The 24,884-nt window shown below is 37.3% G+C and overlaps 1 protein-coding gene across 2 annotated transcripts in view; it reads right to left on the minus strand.

Moving 5' to 3' along the window:
• The window catches only part of fibcd1b (fibrinogen C domain containing 1b), a 113,865-nt gene extending 89,745 nt beyond the window's left edge, over positions 1–24,120 (minus strand). For both annotated transcript variants that reach the window (XM_058382472.1, XM_058382471.1), the window contains exon 1: positions 23,248–24,120. In XM_058382472.1, the coding sequence (XP_058238455.1) occupies positions 23,248–23,328 (81 nt within the window). In that variant the 5' untranslated portion in view covers positions 23,329–24,120. The remainder of the gene's footprint in view (positions 1–23,247) is intronic.
• Positions 24,121–24,884: the final 764 nt, after the last annotated feature.

Raw genomic sequence — 24,884 nt, forward strand, 5'->3', positions numbered from 1 at the left:
AGCGCTTATCCTACACAGACTTGCAAGGAACCTGGAGCCTATCCCAGAACCAGTGAGGCAAACCTAGCTTAGCTTATATTAAATATAATAGTATTATTCATCCTAAAGTAATTGTGTAACTGACTACACAGTGAGAGACCTGGATCCTAGGGCAAAGTTTATTTCAAAATTGTGGCTTTATACGCAAGAACAGGATCAACCCCAACATATAGCCATTTGAAACCAGAAGAATTAGCCAAGGGTCATGTTAAGTCAAGTGTTTTTTTGCTGTCATTCCTTTATATAGCGTGCATACATTCAAAGGGGTAAACAATCAGAAGTAGCAAAAACTAGAAGAAAAAAAATTGGCTACACTTATTCCTATTATTCTTTATACCTCTTATGCTGATTCAGGGTTTTTCCTCATACTGTGCAGATTTAGATCTTTACATATACAGTATACAGAGGATTCTTAAGAACATTTTACAGTTTGCCAGGAAACACAGTGATAGAGCCACTCAGTTAATTTCTTTTCCATCCTGCTCGACATCAACACACCCTGCCCTAAACTGTCTCCTATTGGTAATGCATAGTTACATAAGAATATGTTCCAGAAAAATGTTCAACTCTGCTGAACATTATAATGAAGAACTGGGTGCCTGTTGTCAAGCAACGTATTATAGACATGCGCAGCCTAATTCATCTTTCAGTGATCCTCACACTGTGCTGATGCATTGTGTTGTTACTCATACTGCGTTAATCTGTTTTAAGCAAAGTGTGGCCTTGTAAAGAATACATTTAAAATGTGTAAGTTGTCTCTATTTTTTTCCATCACACATTTTAAAAACAGTTTGCCAATGCCAAAAATTCTTTCTTTGTTGAAAACACTCTCCAGGGCTAGATACGTTTAAAAAATGGTGTTTTGTGCTGTAATGGAAAGAAAGGATCTGTTGAATTTGTTGTGACATTTACAGTTGTTATAGCTGTTAGTTTGTCTGACTTTTGCTACAGTATAGCTGCATGAGGGCTTTAAAAGCAGCTCGACCTCACCATCACAACCAGCAGTCTTTTTTTCTAACATAGCACATGATAGTTTCATTTGAAAAATCTTCTAAAACATCATTTTAAATGAATTAGTATTAGTTTGGAGAAGGCCAACATAGTGCTGAAAGCGTTAATCAGAATTCCTGCTTATTATAACACAGGACTCTGAGATATACAGTATGCACCATGTTGATTTCAAATTCAGATAAAACAGGCAGGACTGTTATAAGGAAATTGATTAGAGATATGTTCAATATCCATAACAAATTCCAAAAGAACAGTTGTAGAGTCACAATACCAAAGTATCAGAATAGCATCAAAACAGAAAGGCTGGTCAAAAGACAAAAAAGAGCCATCTGAAATCGCATAGAAAGTCTAAACTCAGCCTCAGTAGTCACGCCCATGAACCACTGGCTGAAAGGCTGATGTATATTGCAAACAAAATTGACAGGAGTTTCGAAGGAGCGTTTTTTAACAACCCATCAAAGTCATGATGCTCTACTTCAGTCATGCAAGAAGGAAGCCATTGTGTTTACAACAGTGGCACTTTTGAGGATCAGCTAAACGCTGCTAAACACTGGATTTTCCAAATGATGTGAAGTTCACAGTATAGACTCATTAATCTGCACAACCTTCTTAAATGAACAATCTATGATTGCATGCCAGTCTGTTCATGTAGGGACATTGACTTTACATTTTCATGCCCCTAAACATACACTAGACAAACTGTAATTGCTTGCTTTACATGTCAGTCAGACACCCTCGCTGGCAGTCGTTGGCCAATATAAGCTGTTAATCTGAAGGTTTGGCTAATACATTTAGTGTTAAATAGTTGCTCAGATGTTTTGCAATATAAGATAGATGACAGTTCTGCCTAGAAACCTCTTTATCCTCTCTAAAATATCCAAATATGGATGAAACAAACACTTTTATTAGACTCATAGTTGACAACTCTCTTGACTATACATTGGCACAAATACAACAGGATATGGTAATCATTGTTAATAAATGTTATTCCTGTCTGACTGCCCCAACTAGAATGCCTCTTCACCATGTATTGAAGTATAAAAGGTTGGTTATGCCCACAATGATGCCCACATACACCCCCATAATAACCCCCTCAATAATAGATTTAAGACAGACTTCCACCAAGAGCAAGCTCTATGAGAAATGGTTATCACTTTATATCTTCATTGTCATTGATCAATGTATCAACCCTGCCCCAGACACAGGCCAACCGCTTAACTGTGACAAGTGTATCATCATTCAAAAAGGTCAGAGTCTCTCCACTGATCCCAATAACACTACCGTGGACAAGTATTGATGGCAGTAGTCATTGGAAAGACAAGTAGCAGTTGTATAGTGGAAAAGCGAGGAAATTTTTCAATATGTCTCCTTTCCTGGCCTGCGTTTTAAATGTTTGAGTTGCACTTCAATGTGCAAATGTTTTAGAATTATTAATATATTTTAGCACATTCCCAATCATGCCAAATGATATTCCATGCCAGATGAAGTTGCAAAAGCATTTGCTAGGAACACGTTTTAACAATTAGCTCCTGCTGAACAGCTTCCAAAGGAATGGATTCGGGGTTTTTTATGTATGAGTATGATAATAATATGATAATATGAATATGAATAATAATCAATCATAATATGAATAATATAATATGAATATCAATAATATGATAATAATGACACATGAATTACAATATCAATAATAATAATAATTCATACAATGATGAGGGGATATAGATATAGATAGTATATGGAATTATCTGAACTGGCAGGCAAAAGACAGGCAGATGATAATCAGACAGGCAAACAGGGTAATGTGGAAATTGAAACAACTGATAACAATCTATGTTGAATTGGCAAAATCGCACAAAGTCTAAGCAGTGTGGCAAAGTCTTAATGAATGTAATGAGAAACAGGTGTTAGTCAGTAGGATGGTGAGTGGGAGCGTTGCAATGGATTAAGAGCAAACTCAGTTATTGCGTTGGCTCCAAGAGTGAAAATTGATTTTTATTTTATTTTATTTTCCTGTATGTGTTGAATCATCCTTTTGCTAAATAGATAATGTAGAAAACACATTGTCATTGCCTTATGTGTCTCCTTTCTTTAGCAAACTGACGTAACTGACGTATTCATGTTTCCTGGGAAAGTTTGCACAGTAACATAACTGATAACTGCATGACAAAGTCAACATAAAAATAATAATAATGATAATAAATGAAGATGGACGTATTATAAAACAATGCAAAAAATCATCTAGCTAATCATTTAGTTAATACCGTACAACCTCTTTGAGAACTGTCTAAACATGCACTCTAAAGGTTCTAAACATAATCCTGAGGTTCTTGATATTGCTCAAACCCCTTCATGCCAAAAACCAGGTCTATAGTGACAACAAAGAACCTTTTTGGCACAAAGAGGTCTTTCGGCTAATCTTTGCTTTAAGTATGTATTTGCATTATTACAAGATATATCGTTTGGTTGCATTGAAAAATCATTTTGGCGTTCAGCATACTGCATTCAATATTATTCTTTGCATGATCTGTAGTTCTGTATAACGGTCGCACAGAAACTACATCTATATAATTCTATATAGAACCGTTTTATGGGTTCCAAATATGAAGCGCCCCATCAAACCTTTTAGAATTCTACATAGAACCTTTTTTCTTTCTAAAAGCATGTGGTCATGGTATCACACCCCCAGCTCTCTACATCATTCGAGCACATACTATACACAAAGGTGCATGAGAAATCAGGCTGGTTTAATCCTAGAATTATAAACCAATTGAATTCTAGAATTCTCATGTCGGGATAGCTTGCTTTGTACAAGATCAGAAAAAGAGAAGAAATTCTTGTGAATCAAATATAAACATTAGAAAAATGAACTTGTTAATCATAACTTTAATATCTGCTGTGCAAAATCTTTATATATATATATCATCCTTGGAGTCACAAAATAAACAATAAACTCAATAGTTTTTCACTTGAAGCTTTATGAGAGAGACACTAAGGCAGATGGTCTAGTCATTTCTGTGCAGTTTTATGTCTTATAAGTGCTCATAATTGTCTTTTGTACTTTTCAAGATTTGTTTTGGCCACCTTATGAGACTCCTTTATCGTGATCTTTCTGCTCCTGTGCGTTGTTGCAGACCTCTAAATATACTTTATACAGGGTCCTTCCTTAAATTCCTCACCCTCTTAACTTAGAGTACTTTCTTATTAATTCCCCTCAACAAGTCACAGTAAAGAACACTCTTCAAGAAAACCTTCAAGGATTTCTCAAGGGTTCTTTGAGTAGTTAAGATGCTTCACTTCCTAAAGGGATTTCTTTGAACTCTATATGCTAGGGAAACACTCGATCGAGGGTTTCCTCAGTGGGACAAGCAAGTGAGCCTTAAGGGTTGTAAATTTAAATTGTTAATCTACGAATGTACTTCATTTACTATGAACAACTGAATAATAAGACACATACAAGCCGTTAAAGATGCTCTGTGACCGTCCAGAAGATATATTTTGTTTGAAGTTTTCAAAAAGAACCTCACAGTATTTTCCAGGGTCGTTTTTGGATTCAGAGGAAACCAGAGAACTTTAAGAAAAGCAACACTGACAAGCAGACAAGGGGAGAATATCAACAGAAACTGTATACAGAGAGAAACCCAAATACAGGATCAAACCATGAACCCTGGAGCAGTGGAAAGCTACATGCTGCTCCCAGAGCAAAGCAGGAGGCAACAATGTTATGTGTGCTCCAGTTGATCGGTGATATATATATATATATTTTTTTAAGAAACAACTGATATTTGTAATCATTTTTGTTTGGTACAAATAACTGTTATTCTATGGGTGACACTTCCCTGGCATGGTTTTGTGAGTACCTGTCATCTTACAGCAAAGAGTCACTGAAAATCAATACAAAGCTATTAAGTCTGATCACCTATCCCCTAATGATGAACCTTTTCAATAATAAAACTGGACACAAGGGCAAACTGAATAGATTCATAACTTTGAATATGATGTAAATCATATAACATGACCTTCACACTTCACCAGATCTCAAACCAATTAAACAGATTTTTTTTTTAGACAGAACCATCTACTACATTAATACAGACAACTAATGAAGAATTACCTTTTAATATAACAGTGTTCATCCCTCCAGGGCTTTTCAATACATTGAAGCTGTTGTGGTGGCTGTTCACTAATGTTATTGTTATAATTATTTATGGATTGTGATGTCTCTAATGATACGGTTTAACCATTGATGTGTGTCCACTGCCCTGGGAATAAAGAGAGTGAGGCACTTTATATTGGATATTCTTGTATTTGTGGTGTTAAACAACATAATTGAAATGATGAGTAATGCTTTGATTGCATGCGATTTCAAAGGAAAACTGCTTTTGTTTACCATCACATGGTGTTCTGCTGCTTTGTTTAACAGGCAATGTAAAGTCCTGTTAAGTGTGTCAAGTGGTACCTTTCAGCTTTTAAAAGGGAAGCCTGACTCGTAATGGCTACACACTGATGAAAGCTTAAAGCCATAACGTACGTGCCATTATTCCGGTTAAATTAAAGGTGTATAGATTTCATTATTCCGAACCTCACTACGACATTGTCGCAAAGCAGCTGTACAAGAATCTAAAAAAATCAGAATAAGAATGACAGTGTTTAAAATGTTAATTTATATTTATTCCTAATGAATAAACATTATCAGGGAAACCTTGAGAGGATCCAAACTCAAAAGGAACTTCATTCTCATCTGGGTGACACCAGAGAATGTAATTGTCATTAATTTTACTTTCTTTAATGAAAAACCTAGGCTCAGGGAGGAAGCTTTAGACTTTTTTTTCTTTGCATACCATGTTAATGAAGATGGCTGTAGGAAATGCAACACGTAACGTTTGAAATCTTTTTGCACAAAAGCCAACACAAGCCACTTATATAGTGTATGACCAGCAAGCCTCCTGACCTTTACTTCCTAATCAGACAGTCATAATATACTTGATTAGATTTTATTAATTTCCTCAATTTTATGCACATTATTACTTTATAATACAGACTACACAAGAATTTACTATGCGGACAAAAAAGATTGTATTATACATTTGGTTGTTCTTTGTGCATGCCTCTTAAAAACTCAAAAAGGCAAATCTTAATGTCTTGGGCGATGTGATAGTAGTATGAAATTTTGCGCTTGGATGATCTTTCTTAGTGCACGTATTGTGCCAATTTGCCTTTTTCGCTTTCAGATATTTGATAATATCCTCATCCTTTTCTGAAATTCTTCCTACTATTGTAATATTTTTTATTGTCACTTAAATCTCTACGGCAGTGATTTCCTCTGCTCTTTTTTCTTTCTTTCTGGCTGATTATTAATTGGCTACTTACAAGGAGCTTACAACTGCCAATTCTCTTCAAACAACCCCTCAAAATGTCCGTGGATAATGTTTTAATGATTCAATTGATTGTTCTGTTAATCGACAGTCCTGATCAGTGAAAGATCAGTGAGGAGGATTTCAAATCATAAAGAGAAAGTGTAAAAAAAAAATCAGCCTGGGCAATTGCATTTACACTGATCAAGGATACATGGAAAAGACACCTAAAGTAAAATGCAGGCTATGAGAAAACCTTTTGCTATTAACAATGGCATTTAATTCAGGTTTAAAATGTGTGTGTATAATCGATTGTTCTCACTCACTGTACAAGTTATTGAGAAACAGCATTAATGATTCATGGGATGAACTCAGTTTTCCACATATTGCATATATAAACTTCCAAAGCATCAATTAAACACAATACCATAGTGGCAGTGAAAGTATTAAGTAAATTACTGTTATTAAGTATATACTGTTACTGTTACTGTAATTATAGCTTGAATGTGTGGTGAGATGAGTCAAGACCCAAATGGGTAAAGGCAGCATTTAATTTATTACGGTTAAGTCAAAAATCATAGTCATAGCAAGGGAGGTCATAATAGAGCTAGGCAGAAATAAATATTGCATATAAATGATTACAACGTGTGAAAACAGACAAGAGTCTAAAGCAAAAAGTGCTCAGAACACAGAAAAGCAAACACACAGAAAAACAAACACACTTGGACCACAGCCTGGACAACATGCAAGGCACAATGAGAGTTCACATCGAGACGATTAATCATCAGGGCTGAAATAGACAAAATAATTAGGAACGAACAGAAAACAGGTGAGAAACATCAGAGAACATACCTGTTACAGAACAGGTGTAGAGATGAGACTAGAAATCAAAACAATGCACATGTTCAGACAAACGAATATGAGACACAGAAGCATTGCTGGGAGATGCAACATGCTGTGAGGGGGAATCTGTGGTAATACTACAGTGCTGGATCCAGTCAGAAGAATTTTGAGGAATTTTAGTATACATTCAAAATACATTCATTTGAATAAATTATCATTATAGCAACAGCTCATATATAGAGATCATACATAGCTCATAAACAGCTCATATATAGTGATAGTGTATAGTAGAATACTAATGATTACTATATCAACATACTATATTAATATACTATATTTTAATGTTTTTTTTTACTATGTTAAGAATCATTTGAAATGGTGAAGTGTTTTGTTAGGAGACTTTAGTTATGGTTATGAATCTGCCCAAGGAAATTAAGCATGCATTAAAATGTAACTATAGATGGTGGCTGTGCTGTTGTAGGAGACTATGGGATTATTGTCATACCACCAGTATTACTCCAACCCAGCAGAGAATATTTTTCTATCACAGCAAAGCCCATTGTGTATCATTATTTATTTGCTGAATGAATATTATCATATCTATCCATCCATCTCTCGCACCATTCTCTAAACCGCTTATCCTACTAGGTCACGGGGAACCTGGAGTCTATCCCAGAAGACTTGGCGCACAAGGCAGGGTACACTCTGGACAGGATTCCAGTCTATCGCAGGGCAGTTTAGACAATTTAGAGATGGCAATCTCTGATTGCATGCAACACATGTCTTTGGACTGGGGGAGGAAACTGGCGTACCCGGAACCAGAGTACCCAGAGGAAACCCCCAAGACACGGGGAGAACAACCAAACAAACAAAAAAAATCAACAACACAAATCAATAGAATACTCAAATACTCATTCTTGCTTAGCCTCTATCATGTGTGTGTGTGTGTTTGTGCAAAACTCCCTGAGAGTCAATGTGAGGAAGAAATCCAACAGAACCAGGCACTACAGAACAGAGTGGGAAAGGCAGGATGGAAGGAAAGTGTAGAGAAAATGAAAGAAGAAAGAATAACCTCTCTAGGCCACTATTGACAAAACTGTCAGAGTATGAACACACAAAGAGACGACTGAAATGTAGACAGGAATGAGGAGAGAAAAAGAAAATAAACAGGAAAAAAAATGAGAAAGCTTCCTTAATTTTATACCTTGAAGGAATTATGGGTTTGGAGAGAGCTAGATCGTTACAAACATGATTACGTCCTCCAAATTAGAAAGAGCTACCCCAGTTTGCATGGATGCTTGTACAAGGTCTTCTTAGTTTCATAACCGTTAAATGTTTATTGTGTAGTGCACTGTGGCCCTGATTTACACAGACCTTAAATATCCACTTACTACACTAATCTGTTGCCGGTGATTTACAAAGAATAACTGTATGAATTAGGTAACAAGGTAAAACAGGGTAAAAGCTTTTTAGAAACTTGGGAAGAGGAGACTTAACTGAATCAAGCCTCATGTGGTACTATTAATTTTTTTTGAGCGTTTGGAGATACTAAGGAGTGAAACTAATTGAACCATCTTAATATTAAAACCTGGTGAATGCTATAATTTTGTCTTCTAGCAGAAAAGAAAGCCATTTTAATTCCCCTCAACCACTTCACCCCACCACATACACACACACACAAATACATAAGTACATTTTCTGAAATGACTTTCAGGTTTAGCAAAATCACATTAATCCATTCACATTATCCAGCATTTTGGTATTTTTAGTTTGAAAAGGCCCTAATTAGTGAATTCATTAAGGCAAACGCACAACCCTACGATGCATTTTGTTTTGCTGAAATCGTCCCTAGACCGTTAGTAAATCAGCTTTTGCTTTTTTTGTGAGTGTCATCATGTTCATCAAGTTTCCATGTGTTTTCATATACACAGCTCATTAGCAAAAATGTCCTACATGCTCAGCAGGGAGCTATAGGAGATTCAACCTCTTTTTTATTATTATTGTTTTACAGTTAATTATTATATACAGTGTAAATTGTTTAGTTTCAACAGATGAATAAACCTTTTATATGTTTAATAAACCTTTCTCTCCAATTTTCTTCAGCATGCCAAGTATGCAGTTTAACCTAGAAGAAGAACTCTCTGATATTAGCTTTGGGAGCACTGAAACACAATAGGTATTGGAACACTGCTATGTAATTTTGGGTCAATGACTGTAATAATTAGGTGGGAGGTGGTGAGAGTCTCACAGCTCTGGGTGGGCTTGAGTTATATGTCATCATACAGTATTACCAGGGCAAGAACATTAGGATTAACCAGATTTCTGTACATAAGATTAGTTACACATAAAATATTATCTAATCTGCTACCAGGTGTCAGAAGCTACTAGGACATAGCCTGCTTTGTCATTGTTCCCATGTGTGTTGTGCCACGCCCTAGACAAATATATTTTTCCCAAACTTATTAAAACAAACTATACACATGTAAACAATATACTTGTTCTGGTTCATACTGAATAAGCCATTTTTCAGATAAGCTTAACCTACCTGTAAGTAGCAATGTATTGGCAATGTCTTTAAAATTGTATGAATATATCCAATGTTAATTCCAGAACATAATAGACAAGACCCCCCCCCCCATAAAAACATAAACACATTGACAAATCAATAATTCTGTAGTAAGAGTAGTGTACAATTCTTGGTAAAGTGATTTTTAAACCTAATCTCAGTCTTCCTCACCTCCACAGCATTTTTCGCTAACATGTTCCTTGTTTTCATTGCTTTATTCAAGTTCCTATGTGCGTTTCGTTTTGATCCATGTCTCCTCACATGTCCTGTAATTGGTTGCTTCTCTGTGTCCTTATTGCCTGAACCTATTTTAAGTTTTGCTTTGATTAGTTTGTTTATTTAATACCCTTGTGTACATTCAGTTCTGTGTGAAGTATACGCTCTGTGAGATTTATTTCATTACATTACCAAGCCTCTTGATCTTGTTGTTTCCCTCATTTTTGGTTCGTCTCTGTCTCTCCCTAGTTACAGTATTTGCCACGTTTTGACCACAGCCTGTTTTTTTTTTGACCTGTCTTTGTCTGACTTCCTACACTATATTGCCAAAAGTATTCGCTCACCTGCCTTGACTCGCATATGAACTTAAGTGACATCCCATTCCTAATCCATAGGGTTCAATATGATGTCGGTCCACCCTTTGCAGCTATAACAGCTTCAACTCTTCTGGGAAGGCTGTCCACAAGGTTTAGGAGTGTGTTTATGGGAATTTTTGACCATTCTTCCAGAAGCGCATTTGTGAGGTCACACACTGATGTTGGACGAGAAGGCCTGGCTCTCAGTCTCCGCTCTAATTCATCCCAAAGGTGTTCTATCAGGTTGAGGTCAGGACTCTGTGCAGGCCAGTCAAGTTCATCCACACCAGACTCTGTCATCCATGTCTTTATGGACCTTGCTTTGTGCACTGGTGCACAGTCATGTTGGAAGAGGAAGGGGCCAGCTCCAAACTGTTCCCACAAAGTTGGGAGCATGGAATTGTCCAAAATGTCTTGGTATGCTGAAGCATTCAGAGTTCCTTTCACTGGGACTAAGGGGCCAAGCCCAGCTCCTGAAAAACAACCCCACACCATAATCCCCCCTCCACCAAACTTTACACTTGGCACAATGCAGTCAGACAAGTACCGTTCTCCTGGCAACCGCCAAACCCAGACTCGTCCATCAGATTGCCAGATGGAGAAGCGCGATTCGTCACTCCAGAGAACGCGTCTCCACTGCTCTAGAGTCCAGTGGCGGCGTGCTTTACACCACTGCATCCGACGCTTTGCATTGCACTTGGTGATGTATGGCTTGGATGCAGCTGCTCGGCCATGGAAACCCATTCCATGAAGCTCTCTGCACACTGTTCTTGAGCTAATCTGAAGGCCACATGAAGTTTGGAGGTCTGTAGCGATTGACTCTGCAGAAAGTTGGCGACCTCTTTGCTCTATGTGCCTCAGCATCCGCTGACCCCGCTCCGTCAGTTTACATGGCCTACCACTTCGTGGCTGAGTTGCTGTCATTCCCAAACACTTCCACGTTCTTATAATACAGCTGACAGTTGACTGTGGAATATTTAGGAGTGAGGAAATTTCACGACTGGATTTGTTGCACAGGTGGCATCCTATCACAGTTCCACGCTGGAATTCACTGAGCTCCTGAGAGCGACCCATTCTTTCACAAATGTTTGTAAAAACAGTCTGCATGCCTAGGTGCTTGATTTTATACACCTGTGGCCATGGAAGTGATTGGAACACCTGATTCTGATTATTTGGATGGGTGAGCGAATACTTTTGGCAATATAGTGTATCTGCACCTGTGTCCTCAAAGCCTGCCTCTGCCCCGTGATCATCTGTCACTTTCCCAGTATTCATAATATATAATTCTATACCAGTTGCCGTAAGAGCACTGCACGTGTACCACAATGCTGGCAAATGATTAAAAAACGCTTACTTTTAAACTTATTTGACACCCAGTGCGGAAACTGTGCTGTACGTGCACTAGAGTGGTGCCACTTCCAGTATACTCGCATAATCAATGCAGGCTTTTAAGGTAATTTTACATCAGAGGGCTGGGGCATATGCATCATGCAGCAACACCTTCTTAGACACAATCAGACTTGCCAGTGTAGGCTGAGAATAGAGCAATTATTTGGCACACTAGGTTATTAAATATTCCATGCAAATGACATGTACAAGTGATGCCATGCGTTATGGTCAAATAAAGCTAGCTAATCCAGTGGGACGTTGTTATGCCTGTGCACAGTGGCAGTTAGAACCTTCAAGAAGTTTTCATTTTAAAAGACATGGGGGACGAGAGAATAAATACAGTCACATACACAGTCAAGATTGTTAAGACTGCAACCATGGTACAGCTCATCACTGTATCTGCAAATTAGCTAGCAAATAATCCTGCATTTCTAATCCATTCACATAACCTGAATCTTTGGAGGAAGGTCTGTCAAAATCATCATAACCTTATATAGATTATATAACATAGGTTGTTTTTTTCCACAAGATTTTTTTCTTAATATATGCAATAATACATTTTTTTTTTTTACATTTTTTTTTTTTTATTACATATGATCACATGCTGCATATGGCATTTTTTTTTCACTCAAAATCTTTCCAGCTGTTAGTTTTAGCACTTTCCACTTTCTGTTAATGTCCTAAATTTGAAAGAAAGGGCTATATAGGGTCCTTTATTTCTGTGCTTCAGCTTCAAAATTTCTTCAACACTTCAACACCAAATAGAATCTGGGCATCCACCTGTCATTGCTTGCTCACTGTGCTGGCTTGTTGTTAGGACAAAGTGTTAGGTTCACTGCTGCAGCAATAGCCAAAAGCTGACAAGGCCTCCATTACAGGGTTATTTTTAGCAATAGGTTCTTTTCTAAATACCTTGAAATGCTATTACAGAATATGGAATAACATGCCCTATGCTGTTCTATTGCTTAATTTAAATACATGGCTAATAATTTGCATTTCAGCTAATATGTTTTTAAATATATATATATATGTGTCACTGTGTAATTTAATAGTGATGCACATCCAGACGTTAACAGCAGGGAGAACTGGTGATGCATAGTCACAAAGCCGAGGCTAACACTAAGACTCGCCCATGGGAGCAACACACCTCTCCAGCTCACATGTGTAACACATTTGCCCCACTTAGATAGGCACCTGCTGAGAAACCTGCAGGAAGTGCTCTGGTTACAGGACACTGTATGCTACAATATATAATTAGCTAGGCCTTTAGTGGTACTAGCAGCTGAAGTTAGCTGTATACCAGGAGCCCTGATGCCAGATATTCCAGGTAATCAGGTTTAATTTAGCTATCCCTGCAGATGCTAATTATTTGGGTCACATAAAGTTGATGGTAATATTGTAAAGGTGTGAAGATTAGCAGACCTTTTCATGGTGAGACCTTTTCATGGTGAGATAGAGATATCTATCCCATATAAGGAGGTTCTGCTCTCATTTCCTCTAACATAGATCATAGAATTTATGACAGGCCTACTTAATTGGTGACAATCCAGAGCTGTGGCCAGGCAACAGACAAAATGTGTGTCGGCTAACTGCCCTGAGATTCCTCTGTATCAAGACTCATTCTGTTCCCTGAGCTACAGTTATATACACCACCCTTTTCTAATTGCCAACTATAATAATGACACTGAAAGCACAACCCACACATCTGGATGTGAATTTAATGAATGGATTTAACATAAAATTGCATTTTAAGGGCACAAGACAGAAATCTACTCAATCATTTCTACCAATTAGGGTTTATAGGCCACCAGGGCCGTATTCTGAGTTTCTTCACAACTCTATTTTCAGCAGAAAAAAGCAATAACCATTGAAGATTTAATTGGAGGCTGATGTGAATGTTACAGAAATCTCTCATTATGGCAAACACACCCTTGATTTAATAATGACATTTGGTAGAGAGATTTAAAAAAAAAAAAAAAACAACCTTGCCACATTTGTAAAGTGTGAAATCTCAGACCGCTTCTTCATTTATATTTAAAATGATACTTCAGTATAATACATGTACTTCTCCTTGCTACTGTGTTAAAAGTACAATATGGTCGGCTACTGAAAAAGCCGACACCCTGGTTTTAATGACCACACAAACACTCACTTTAAAACATGCTTTAAAACAGAACACTTAAAAGTTATGCATAATTGGCATTATATTAAATTGGTAGTCTTCCAAATTGCATGAAAAGAGGGCCTTCTTAGCTAGTGAAAGGCTCTTATTGCTGCAAGATCAGCATATCTCTCCAACCTAATAGAATAAGAAACAACAAATAGATTTCTGTTTCGTAAAGGAATATGACAGCTATGAAGTATTACTTTAGTCAGACAGTTTGATAATTAGTTATAAAAAGACAAATATAACTACCATCAGAGTGATTAATATCCTTTGCTGCTATTTAACAAAATTCATTTAACTCATTTCCAGCTCAAAATCATCAATTAGGTGCTTATTAAATCTGATTCAATTAAATACCTACCCATTTTCTTAAATACTACCAGAAGCAATCACATCTATATAAAAAAGTAATAATCTCCTCCATTAGCATTGGCTATGTAATTAAATCTTTTAAATGAGCCATTATCAAACCACTGATGTCAGCTGGAAAACTATAAGCCGGGATCATTTTATCCTTTCCCTTTATTACCGTGATCCTAAAGTTTGTATCTCAGTAACTGAGCTTTTTATCCTTTACATACTATCTCTGTATATCACTATTCATATACATGATTTTATCTGCCAGTGCTGTGCTGATAACACACAGGTGTATGTCTCAGCAAAGCCAGATAATAGATATCAGTTTAATAAAGCTAAGCAAAAAGGACATTTGCTGAGTAACTTCTGTCTACTTTATTCCGACAAGAAATGAGTATGTCTACCAGAGCCCCAGGCAGCTAGACGTAAGCTTTCTTATGTTGTAATATCATTATGATTATGTTGGCCTTTCATGTGCATCATGCACAGCAGTGAAAGATCTTAGTGCAATTATTGACTCCAGTCTCTCGTTTGAAGCTGATGGAGATAATATTACTAGGGCAGCTTTTTCATCTCAACATTGTTCGGCTAAGAAATATAATGTTGGTACATAATGTAGAAAAACTAGATCATGCTTTTGTTAGGTTGGACTGTTGTAAGTTTAATCTTGCTCTAGAGCAGCCATTGCTTTATCCATACTACATTTTCACAGCCAAATTTAGCATTGTTTATAAATCAATAGTCTCGCCATTTGATGAAGATCTTGAACTTCTGGTCTATTGTCATCTGCCATGTTTACTCTGCTCAAAAGTTATTTTTTCCACTACTTAGAATGAGGAGGACTACAGAAGTTTTTCTCATGAACTGGAATCATCACTCAGTTATTGCATAAGAGGCTCATCATTATAAACTGGGGCACTTAACCATTGCAGCCACTGTTGCACGATAAAGTAATGTGGTTTTAAAATGCAGACATTTTCTTCACTGTGTTCAAAACACCCTACATTCACTTGATGATGTCTCAGAGTTTAGTCAGAATAAAGAGAATAGAGAGAAAATATGATTTTCATTTCCATGTTTTGTTTTTGTCTCAGAGCAAGTGTATTGATGTCATCACTGTCGCAGGTTTTGTCGAAAGGTCTTATTTATATCCAATGTGCAAACTTCCCGTGCATTCAGAACACAGTCAGATGATGATGATGCAAGCGTAGTGAACAGTGTAAGGACAGAGACTTTGGCTGCCTGCAAGAGAGACGCATCTAGCACTCAAGAAAACAATAAATAAATCTGATCTTTCTTTTATTCATTTTTATATTGGAATTGTACCACCAGAAAATTAATTTTCCTGCTTAAATGATGTGCCGGAAATGCTTGTTCTTAAGAAAGGTCAATAGAGAATGGCCACACTGTTTTTAGCTGACAGAAAGGATACTATACCTCAGATAGCCACTCTACAACAGTATTGGGTCCAACTTCTGTCAGTTATGAACAGAAAGCTGAGGATGCAGTGGACACAGGCTCATCAAAACTGGAGAGTATGTCGAATCTTGATTTCTGTTGAAACTTGAAGTCTTACAGATGGTAGGGTCAAAATTTGACACTAGCAGTATGAATCCATGGACCCAAATTGCCTTGTCAACAGTCCAGGCTGGTGGAGGTCTTGTAATGATGTGAGGAATGTTTTACCAATCAGTCTTAAAGCTAATCCCTTTATCGTAAATTAAAATCGTCACAATTTACCCATTTTCCAGCATGATAGTGCTCCATGTCAGAAAGTAAATGTTTTTTCAAACTGGGTTCATGAACAGGACAAGTTCAGTGTTCTTCAGTGGCCTTAGTCACTGGATCTGAATACAATAGAGCACCTTTGGGGTGTGGTAGAAAGGGAGATTTTGGGTGTAGGGAGGAATTGTGTGATGCAATCTTGTCAACATGGACCACAATTTCAAAGGAATGTTTTCAGCATCTCGGTGAAAGCATGCTACAAAGAACTGAGGCTGTTGTGAAAAGCAAAGGCAGGCCTTACCCAATTCCTGTAGACTTGCTGAAATGTTAAACAGCTAATAATAATGAATATTATAATAGACCGTCTGGATATCTCTAACAGGTCCAATGAAATGCAATCTAATATGCAGGTGTAAAATTATAACTACATACATTGCATTTTTGTTATTTTTGTTGGTCACTGTGATTGATTCAAATTTGAAAAGGCTACTGATGAAAAGGATTGCTATTTTGTTGGGTTCATAACTATGCTCCAGATGTCACATTCTGCTGTGGCACTGATCTGGCTCATTTCACTGTGACTGATATTCATGGCTCTGTGTAGCTGTGTATTTAGACTCAGATGATATTCAAATCATAACCACTGGTATGTCGTGTGTGTGTGTGTGTGTGTGTGTGTGCACGCCTATATGTGTGTATGCAAAATACTATTTGGAAATCACAGCAGGTAAGCATTCCTTTAGGAAATCACTGAACCAATGAACTGAGAACTTACCTGTACCTCTACCTCAGGGGTATGGTGTGTGTGTGTGCATACTGTAACTGTTATTGTTGAGTCAGGTGAAATTTTTGTACGAATGTATACAGAATCCCTTATCACTGTATTCTTGATACAGTGTTTGTTCTTCTAACAAACTTTAACTCAGGAAGAAATTCTCTTACACAACATCAATGTTGAAGCTTGACTACATATCAAATATCAATACTAGACTCATTTTTGAAATATTTTTGAATTAAAGTATAGCAAAATTAATGGCTGAAATGAAATAGACCGGTTTCTATTTCATTTCTTGGGGTAATTTAGATAAAAGGTGGGGGTAATTTAGATTAACGGGGTAATTTAGATAAAAGTTTGCTTAACATAAAAAGCAAATTCAGAGCATGCATTTATTTACAGTGTACCTAATGTTTAATGAAATTTTGAGTAGAAACTCTTCCTCTGCTTCTGAGGAACTACATTCAGTGAGGGATTCAAATACAACTACAATAAAAATGAACTGATGGTTGATGATTGAAAAGCTTAGAACCATAATATTTTATTTGTGTGAGCAGTTTTTATGTGTGTGTTTTTAATTCAAGCAACTATTTGGGTTCCATTTATTGTACCAATAACTTCACTGAAAATCGATCAAATGATTTAAAATAAAATACAAATAAAATATACACTTAAAAAAAACGTTCTAAATACTCTGATGATTAAAATGGGCCACCAAAACAAAGTGCACACTTTTATGTGTAAAGTACTGTATAGAGCAGCAGATACAGAGAAATCTGAACCAAATAATGAGAACACTTATTTCAGAGTGTTCCAGAAATGCCTCATTACAACCTGCTGTCTCATTGTGTTGCTTTAGTGTGCACTGGATTTACAGTGCACTGTGGGTAATATTATGGTGAACTAAATTATTTTACCCCTGAAGACTTTTCAGACAACGCTGCAAAATCTAAAAAATATTTATTACTATTTGACACAGACTCTATGCTACTATATGATTAGATTTGGCTTTTGCAATCTTTTCCTATATTATGAATTAAACTTGAATAGACTGATGTGGTAGCAAGTAAGTTACAAGTTTCCAAAAGTAAACACTGATTCTACACATACTACTCCTGAGATACCAGCAATCATGACCCCTTCTGCTCTCCAGACCTGCCTGATCCATCCTGATGCCCTACTTCTGGTTGGAGTTCTCATCACTTGTAGGTCACTCTCTACTGCTAAGGATGGGCCAGCATGGACAGCCTGTAGAAAGATTGGATTGCTGTGGATGGTACCACTTAGAAACCATAGACTGTCGATTGCAGTTGCCATGAACAGTTTAACACTCAAGCCTCCATCAGTGAACATTTCATAACTTTAACAAGACAGACTTCATGCTATGAGTAGAATGAATTTCTTGGTTAGATAATTGCACTTTATGGCCCTATAGTACATATATGGAGGGAAATTATTTATAATCACAGTTAGGTATCACCCAGATAAGGATGTTGTTCCCTTTTGAGTTCCTCTCAAGGTTCCTTCCTCATTTTGTCTCAGGAAGATTTTCCTCACCACCATAATTTCTGGATTGCTAATTAGGGATAAATATAAATGTAATATGTATCTTTCCTATCCTGAATTGATATATTTCTGTAAAACTGGTTTGGCTATTGGAACTGTATATATTATATCAGATTTTGTTTTTATGCAAACAGATGAATTGGACTGCAAATGAATAAAAATACATCATACATATGACTCAGCTATTTTGTTAGGTGCACTTAGGTGCAACACTGATACGTTCACCCAATATTTGGACTAATTTGTTTACTGAATTAGACTTATTTATCATTATGTCTGTTGCACATTATTTATTATTAAGCAGAGTTTAATTGTGTCTCAAAAACTTCATTTAATTTTGCTGAATGTATATACACCCTGCTTTGTGCAAGTTCAAGTACTAAAAAATGTGAAACAAATACAATTGTTAATGAGGCCTTTTGTGCCTTATATGCTGCTGTTAAAAGAGCCTTTCACATGTTCTTATGTGATAGCATATTCCCACAACTGTTACTGTTACCAAGCTGCTGGTTTTTTAGCCCATGATGCACTGTGCTATAATAGTTACTGTTTTGATGTGACACAGATTTGATTTTGATAGATTTGGCAACCTTACTAACTATAAAAAGCAATCAAATGTGGTCAGTGGAGATGTATTCAAGACATTAATATACCAGGTACACTGTAATCAGTTGTTTCTGCCCGCTGTTGTATTCCATTATCATTCCACTGATATCTTCAACTGACATCTTAACAGAAAGACTATTTTTTATTTACACTATTGAAGCTAAACTATACGCAGATATCTGACCTTCACACCCATATTTCCATATGTGGTTCTTCCCCAAACTGTTGCCAAAAAGTTGGAAGCACACAATTGCCTAGTATGGCATTATATGCTGTAGCTTCACTGGAACTAAGATGTCCAAACCTGTTTCACCATGACAATGCCCCTGTGCACAAATCAAAGTGCATAAAGACATGGTTTTGTCAAAGCTGAAGTGGAAGAGTGCACAGAGCCCTGACCTCAATCCCAATGAACACCTTTGGGATTAACTGGAAAGCAGACTGCACACCAAGCCTTCTCGCTTGACATTAGTGTCTGACCTTGCTAATGCTCTTGTGGCTGAATGAGCACAAATCCCCACAGCAACACTCCAAAATCTAGAGGAAAGACTTTTTTTTTTTTAGGACAGTGCAGGCTGTTATAGAGGCAAAGCAGGGACCAACTCCATATCATTGCACACATTTTTGGAATGTAATGTAAAACAAGTAAATAGGAGTGTGATGATCAGATGTTCACATATTTTAACAATATAAGCTACTTTCACACTTGAAATAGTTAACCCTGGGACATTGTATACCTCTGGTAAACAGAATCCTGGGTTAACTTGATTCATGTTTCATGCTGCTCATACATTACCTGGGGTAATTCCTGGGTATTCATAATCTGACATTTCACACTATACATTTCTAAACCCTGGGTTATCGTTCTTATTTGCATATTTGTAGTGTCTGCCTGGATAAATACAGCACATAACCACTTTAAATAACGGCTTGTCTTGTGCATCGTTTCACACCGTATATGTTTGGCATCATTTATATTTGGGTGGTGGTAGCTCAAATGGTTAAGGCTTTGGGTTGTTGAACGGAAGAAAAGGTTTCAAGCCCCAGCACTACAAAGCTCCCACCGCAGGGCCCGTGAGCAAGGCCCCAAAGCCCCCCTTGCTCCAGAGGCACTGCATTATGGCTGACCCTGTGCTCTGGCCCCAACCTTCCAAGTATAGGATATGCGAAGAAAAAATTTCACTGTGCAGTAATGTATATGTAACAAAATAAAGGCTACACAACTTAACTTAGCTTTGCTGCATTAACACAACAAAAGCGGTACAAACTCTTATACTTTCATAACCTTGGGTAACCGTAATATGTGATCATTTTTTCATTTGAATTATGTCACAATTCACACCAAAACACAATAGCCAATACAATTACTTTGGAAAATACTTTTATGCAGATGCACAATTGATGCACCTTGAACTGATTTAGACTATACACACTATAGACAAATGGAAAATCTTTGGAAAAAAAAAAAAAAAAAATTTGTTATTACCTCCTCATTTTTATAATAGTCATTTATGATAAAGTTTTAAGCCTACTAGGAGTAGCAGTGGAGGGAGCAATGTAAAGAGTTTCCAAAAGCAGAAGATGTTTAATTATAAATGGTTAAGCTTTAGATGCAGTGAAACACATGATTTATAGGAAGTAGACACATGCACAGTACTTCTCTTCTGATCCAATGCTCTTTTCTTCTGTAAATAAATGTCACACTTTAACAGCATCCCCTCCTTACTTCGTCAAAGAAAAAGACCAGGAAATATAGGAATTACCCAGTGCAGCAGAAAGTTTAACTATGCTCTAAACTGATTGCTTTAGTAAGATCTAGGGTGTGTGCAGAAAGATGAGGGCGAAAAATGTTTGACAGGCCGAAATGCACTAAGGGAAGGAACTTGGAAAAACAAAGAAACAGGTAGTCAGCATTGAGGTAACTTATCATATTACAGTCAACTTTGACACTGCTCTAGTGATCACCATAGCAGATGCATATTACATTCAAATTTGTTAGGAATCTTGTTAATAGAAATCATTGAACTGCTAGACACACAGCAACTGTTGAGTCTTTGAGTGCGACCCTTAACTTCTAACTCATTTCAAAATTTCTGCCAATTGTACACATGCAATAATATGGCAGGTATTCGAAGAAGACCTCAATATTGATCTAGCACCTATTGTTTCTTTATTTGCTGATGCTTTACGAATAAATACAGATCTCAAGAATACAGCACATCTCCATTCTGTATTGTAGACCTTGAGAAATTTCAGCAACAAGCAGCCAAAAAACCATTACTGAATGTTAGGCATGTGCGATATAATGATGTAACATCCCTGATTGGCATATTAATAAGGAAATATTTTAGCATTTGTTTTGAAGTGATAATGCCTACAACCATTTCATTTGCCGTCTCTTCATCAGAGGAAATGACCATATTTGGAGTTTCATTCATTCATGTAAAAGTCTATGAATCTGTGTTTGATTCAGCCTGGGTCCACCAAAATTAAATATGCTTACAGTCAAGTGTCAGGTGTGACACAATTTACAAACAGTGTTAATTATGATGATAATTAGAAAGTAATTAAATAATCTGTTTTTTTTTTTTCTGCACCAGTCAAACTCAAAATAAGCCGAACCTCATAATTAACAGAGAAAATGTTGGGCATGTGGTCATTAGACAAGAATTATTTTTTTAAACTGTGCATTACTGCTGAATCTCCTAAATATCCTCCATTGAGATGAGTTTTCATGAGTTTCTACTGCATGCATGCAGTTCCTGATTACCCTCTGAAATGGTGGAAATGCTTGTTTTCCTGTCTTTTATTAGGCTATTGGTTCTGGGTGATTAAACCGTTTATTGCGATTTTTTTATGGTAAATCACAAGCAGTAAAAAATCAATATTACACCAGCCTACTGAATGTGCAACAATGCACACCATTGTAGGATCTACACAGATGGTATTAAGGAACAGCGGGTTCACAAAAGCAAAGCAAAGGTGGGGGTTAAGAAAGTAAGGAAAGACTGGATGTCATAGAGAGTGTTTGTTTGTGTGATTATGTGGGTGTGCGCTCATGACTGGAGTGGTTACAATGTACTTAAGATGTGTGGCAGATTTAATTATTACTGGGTCACTATCTAGTAAACAATACATTATGCAAGTGACAAAAGAAAGTGCATGTTAAGTGGTGGTGCAGGAGAGAGAAAATCAAAGGGGCTGCAAATAATGTACTTGTATTTTTCATCAACAGTCAAGAAATACATCAATCCGGATGGCTATACATTAATTAGTGATTCTTCTTTAGCATCAACACATTCATTCAAAAATATATCTTGTCTTGCTGAAATGAAGCAAAGCGCATCAAAGAACAAAACCCACACCACAGTAAACCACTCTGTAGGCCTATTGAGTGTGCTTCATATAAACCCAGCGGTCATGTTTCATATAAACCCGGCTGCATCTTCTGGAACTTGCATCAACAGGGAACAAAGGGGCCAATTTAGGCTCCTACTGATATACGGCTAAGCTTATACATAGTGACAGAAACAGTGCACTCAACCCTAAAGTGTGATTCGCTGCCAAGCTTGAGACTGAGAGAACAAACACATACAAACAGGGAACATGCAAAAGAATAGGTGAGTTAGATTTTAATTCATAAATGACACAAACTACACACATAGTCTCTCTTTCTCTCTCTCTCTCTCAACCTCTCTTTCTCTATCAGTCAGTATACACAATGAACATGCACGCACAGAAACAAATATATAAACATATATTATTTTTGGGTGGATTGCTCGCTCTCTGTCACATGTATGTGTACACACACACACAAACACACACACACACACACACACAAACACACACACATACACACACATTCATCACTTCATATCTATAAGCTTGTGTTTGTGTGTGTGTGTGTGTTATATTAGTGGATTTCGGGGGTTTGGGGATCTAAGTAAGAGGGTGAATTAAAGCCACCGCACATTCGATAGCCAAATACAACAAAGATACACACCAAATTCATGATAATGCATATGCAGGAACCTATTTGAAGCAATGTTCCGATCTAAAAATACATTAAAAAACGCATAGTACCCTACTTTTGGGGTTGACATAATAGTTTAAGGATGCTGTCTATAGTGGTGTATCATTCTGACATGTATGTATGAAGTTTGGGATATATATATTTCTAAACAGTAAACCTTCTGCATTAAAACTTATCCTGGAGTGTTAGAGCGTGGGCCAAGCGACAGCCACACACACACACACACACACACACACACACGCACCTGCGATTTAGCCCGCTGTCCATGTCCATCTTCGACTTCCGATGAGCTATTCATGTTCACTCCCCATTGATCACTCACCATTCTCCAAGAAAAAAAACCCACCGATCCGGCTGTCTATTATCAGCAGTAATGAGAGATTTTCCAACTCAGTTATTCCACAAAAAAAGACAGATATATGTAGGCAAGAGAGACAGAAGAAAAAAGGACGAGAAGACGCCAAGATGTACCGGGACTGTTTGGGCTGCTGCGAGGATTTCAGCACCACACACACCACAATAACATCCTGTACTTAGAAAACAAGAAAGAGAGAGAGAGAGAGAGAGAGAGAGAGAGAGAAACTCCAATATTTTCTCCTTCTTAAAGTCTGAGCGCTTTTTTTCCTCCCTTATTCTCAAAATGCAATAGCGTCCTCTTGAGATGAGATTTTGTTAATTAGCAAGAAAAAAAAAGAAAAGAAAGAAAAAAGGACCAAAAATAACGTCGCGCGCAAGTGAGTAGTAATCCACCAAATCCACTGCGCTCGTGCGATTAAACGCAAGCTCGTGCAGCTCAGAAATGAACTCGATAACGTTAGTTGTAAGTTGTAAGTTATTTACGAAAAAAAATCCACACCATGATCCCTTCTGCCCCCCCTGACTGTACTGTATGTGTCCGGAGCGAAACGCAGCGCTCGCGGCATCTCGTGTGGGACCGTGCTGACCAATGGGCTCCTTTTCCTCTGTGTGTCCTAGGTTACCGGCGCGCGAAAGAGAGGTAGAGAGAGAAAGAGAGACAGCCTTTCATGTAAAATAATAATAATAATAATAAATAATAATAAATAAATCGCGCTTTAGATTAGAAACGCAGCGCGTGGAACGATTGCACACAGCAACTCCGCCCTACTGCCGCTCCCACCGCACCGGCGCTCGGGTTCTTCTGAAACGCGGATATTTATTTATTTATTTATTTATTTATTTATTCATTTACCTTTTTTTCGGCTCAGGGTTGACTCTTCCCCAGCCGGGGTCTAGTCGAATAAAAATCCAGTGCAAGGGAAACTCTAGTGCTCTGTGCATATGATGTGCAACCAATGAGAAAACACAGCTGTATTATATTAAATTCCAGGGCCACTTTTCTAAACTGATGCTTCATATGCATAAATATGAATATATAATATATATCACATATCACAACAAAAGTCAAAGTGTGTATGGACTGTATGGATTTCATCTCTGGTTCTCTGGTTTCTTTCCACCTTTAATTTGAAAGCAATTCATATGTTTTGTACTAAGCTGAGTCGTAAGACCTTCTCTTTTAGCCAATCAGAATCATAAAAGTTATCTACTGGTTTCAAACTCAGTGGTCATTTAATAATTTTAGTCCCAAGAAGGTACACATTTTCATGATTTCATCCTATGTTTGACAGCTTTCTGTATCAATAAAGATCTTTAGTCCCATCGTGACTTTTTACTGACCCTCCTCACCAGTGTGGTAGTTATATTAGAGGCATGTCTGGTCATTTGCTACTTTGTCTGCTCCCTCAGTTCAGATCCTACTACAGATGGAATCTGGGCCCAAAAGGGCATACCTTGGGGAGAGGCCATTGACTGGTGTCCATGGTGGACATCCACTCAGGGCTACAACCGGAAAGAGAAGTC

This window comes from Hemibagrus wyckioides, linkage group LG28, assembly GCF_019097595.1.
Source record: "Hemibagrus wyckioides isolate EC202008001 linkage group LG28, SWU_Hwy_1.0, whole genome shotgun sequence".
NCBI classification, from domain to species: domain Eukaryota; kingdom Metazoa; phylum Chordata; class Actinopteri; order Siluriformes; family Bagridae; genus Hemibagrus; species Hemibagrus wyckioides.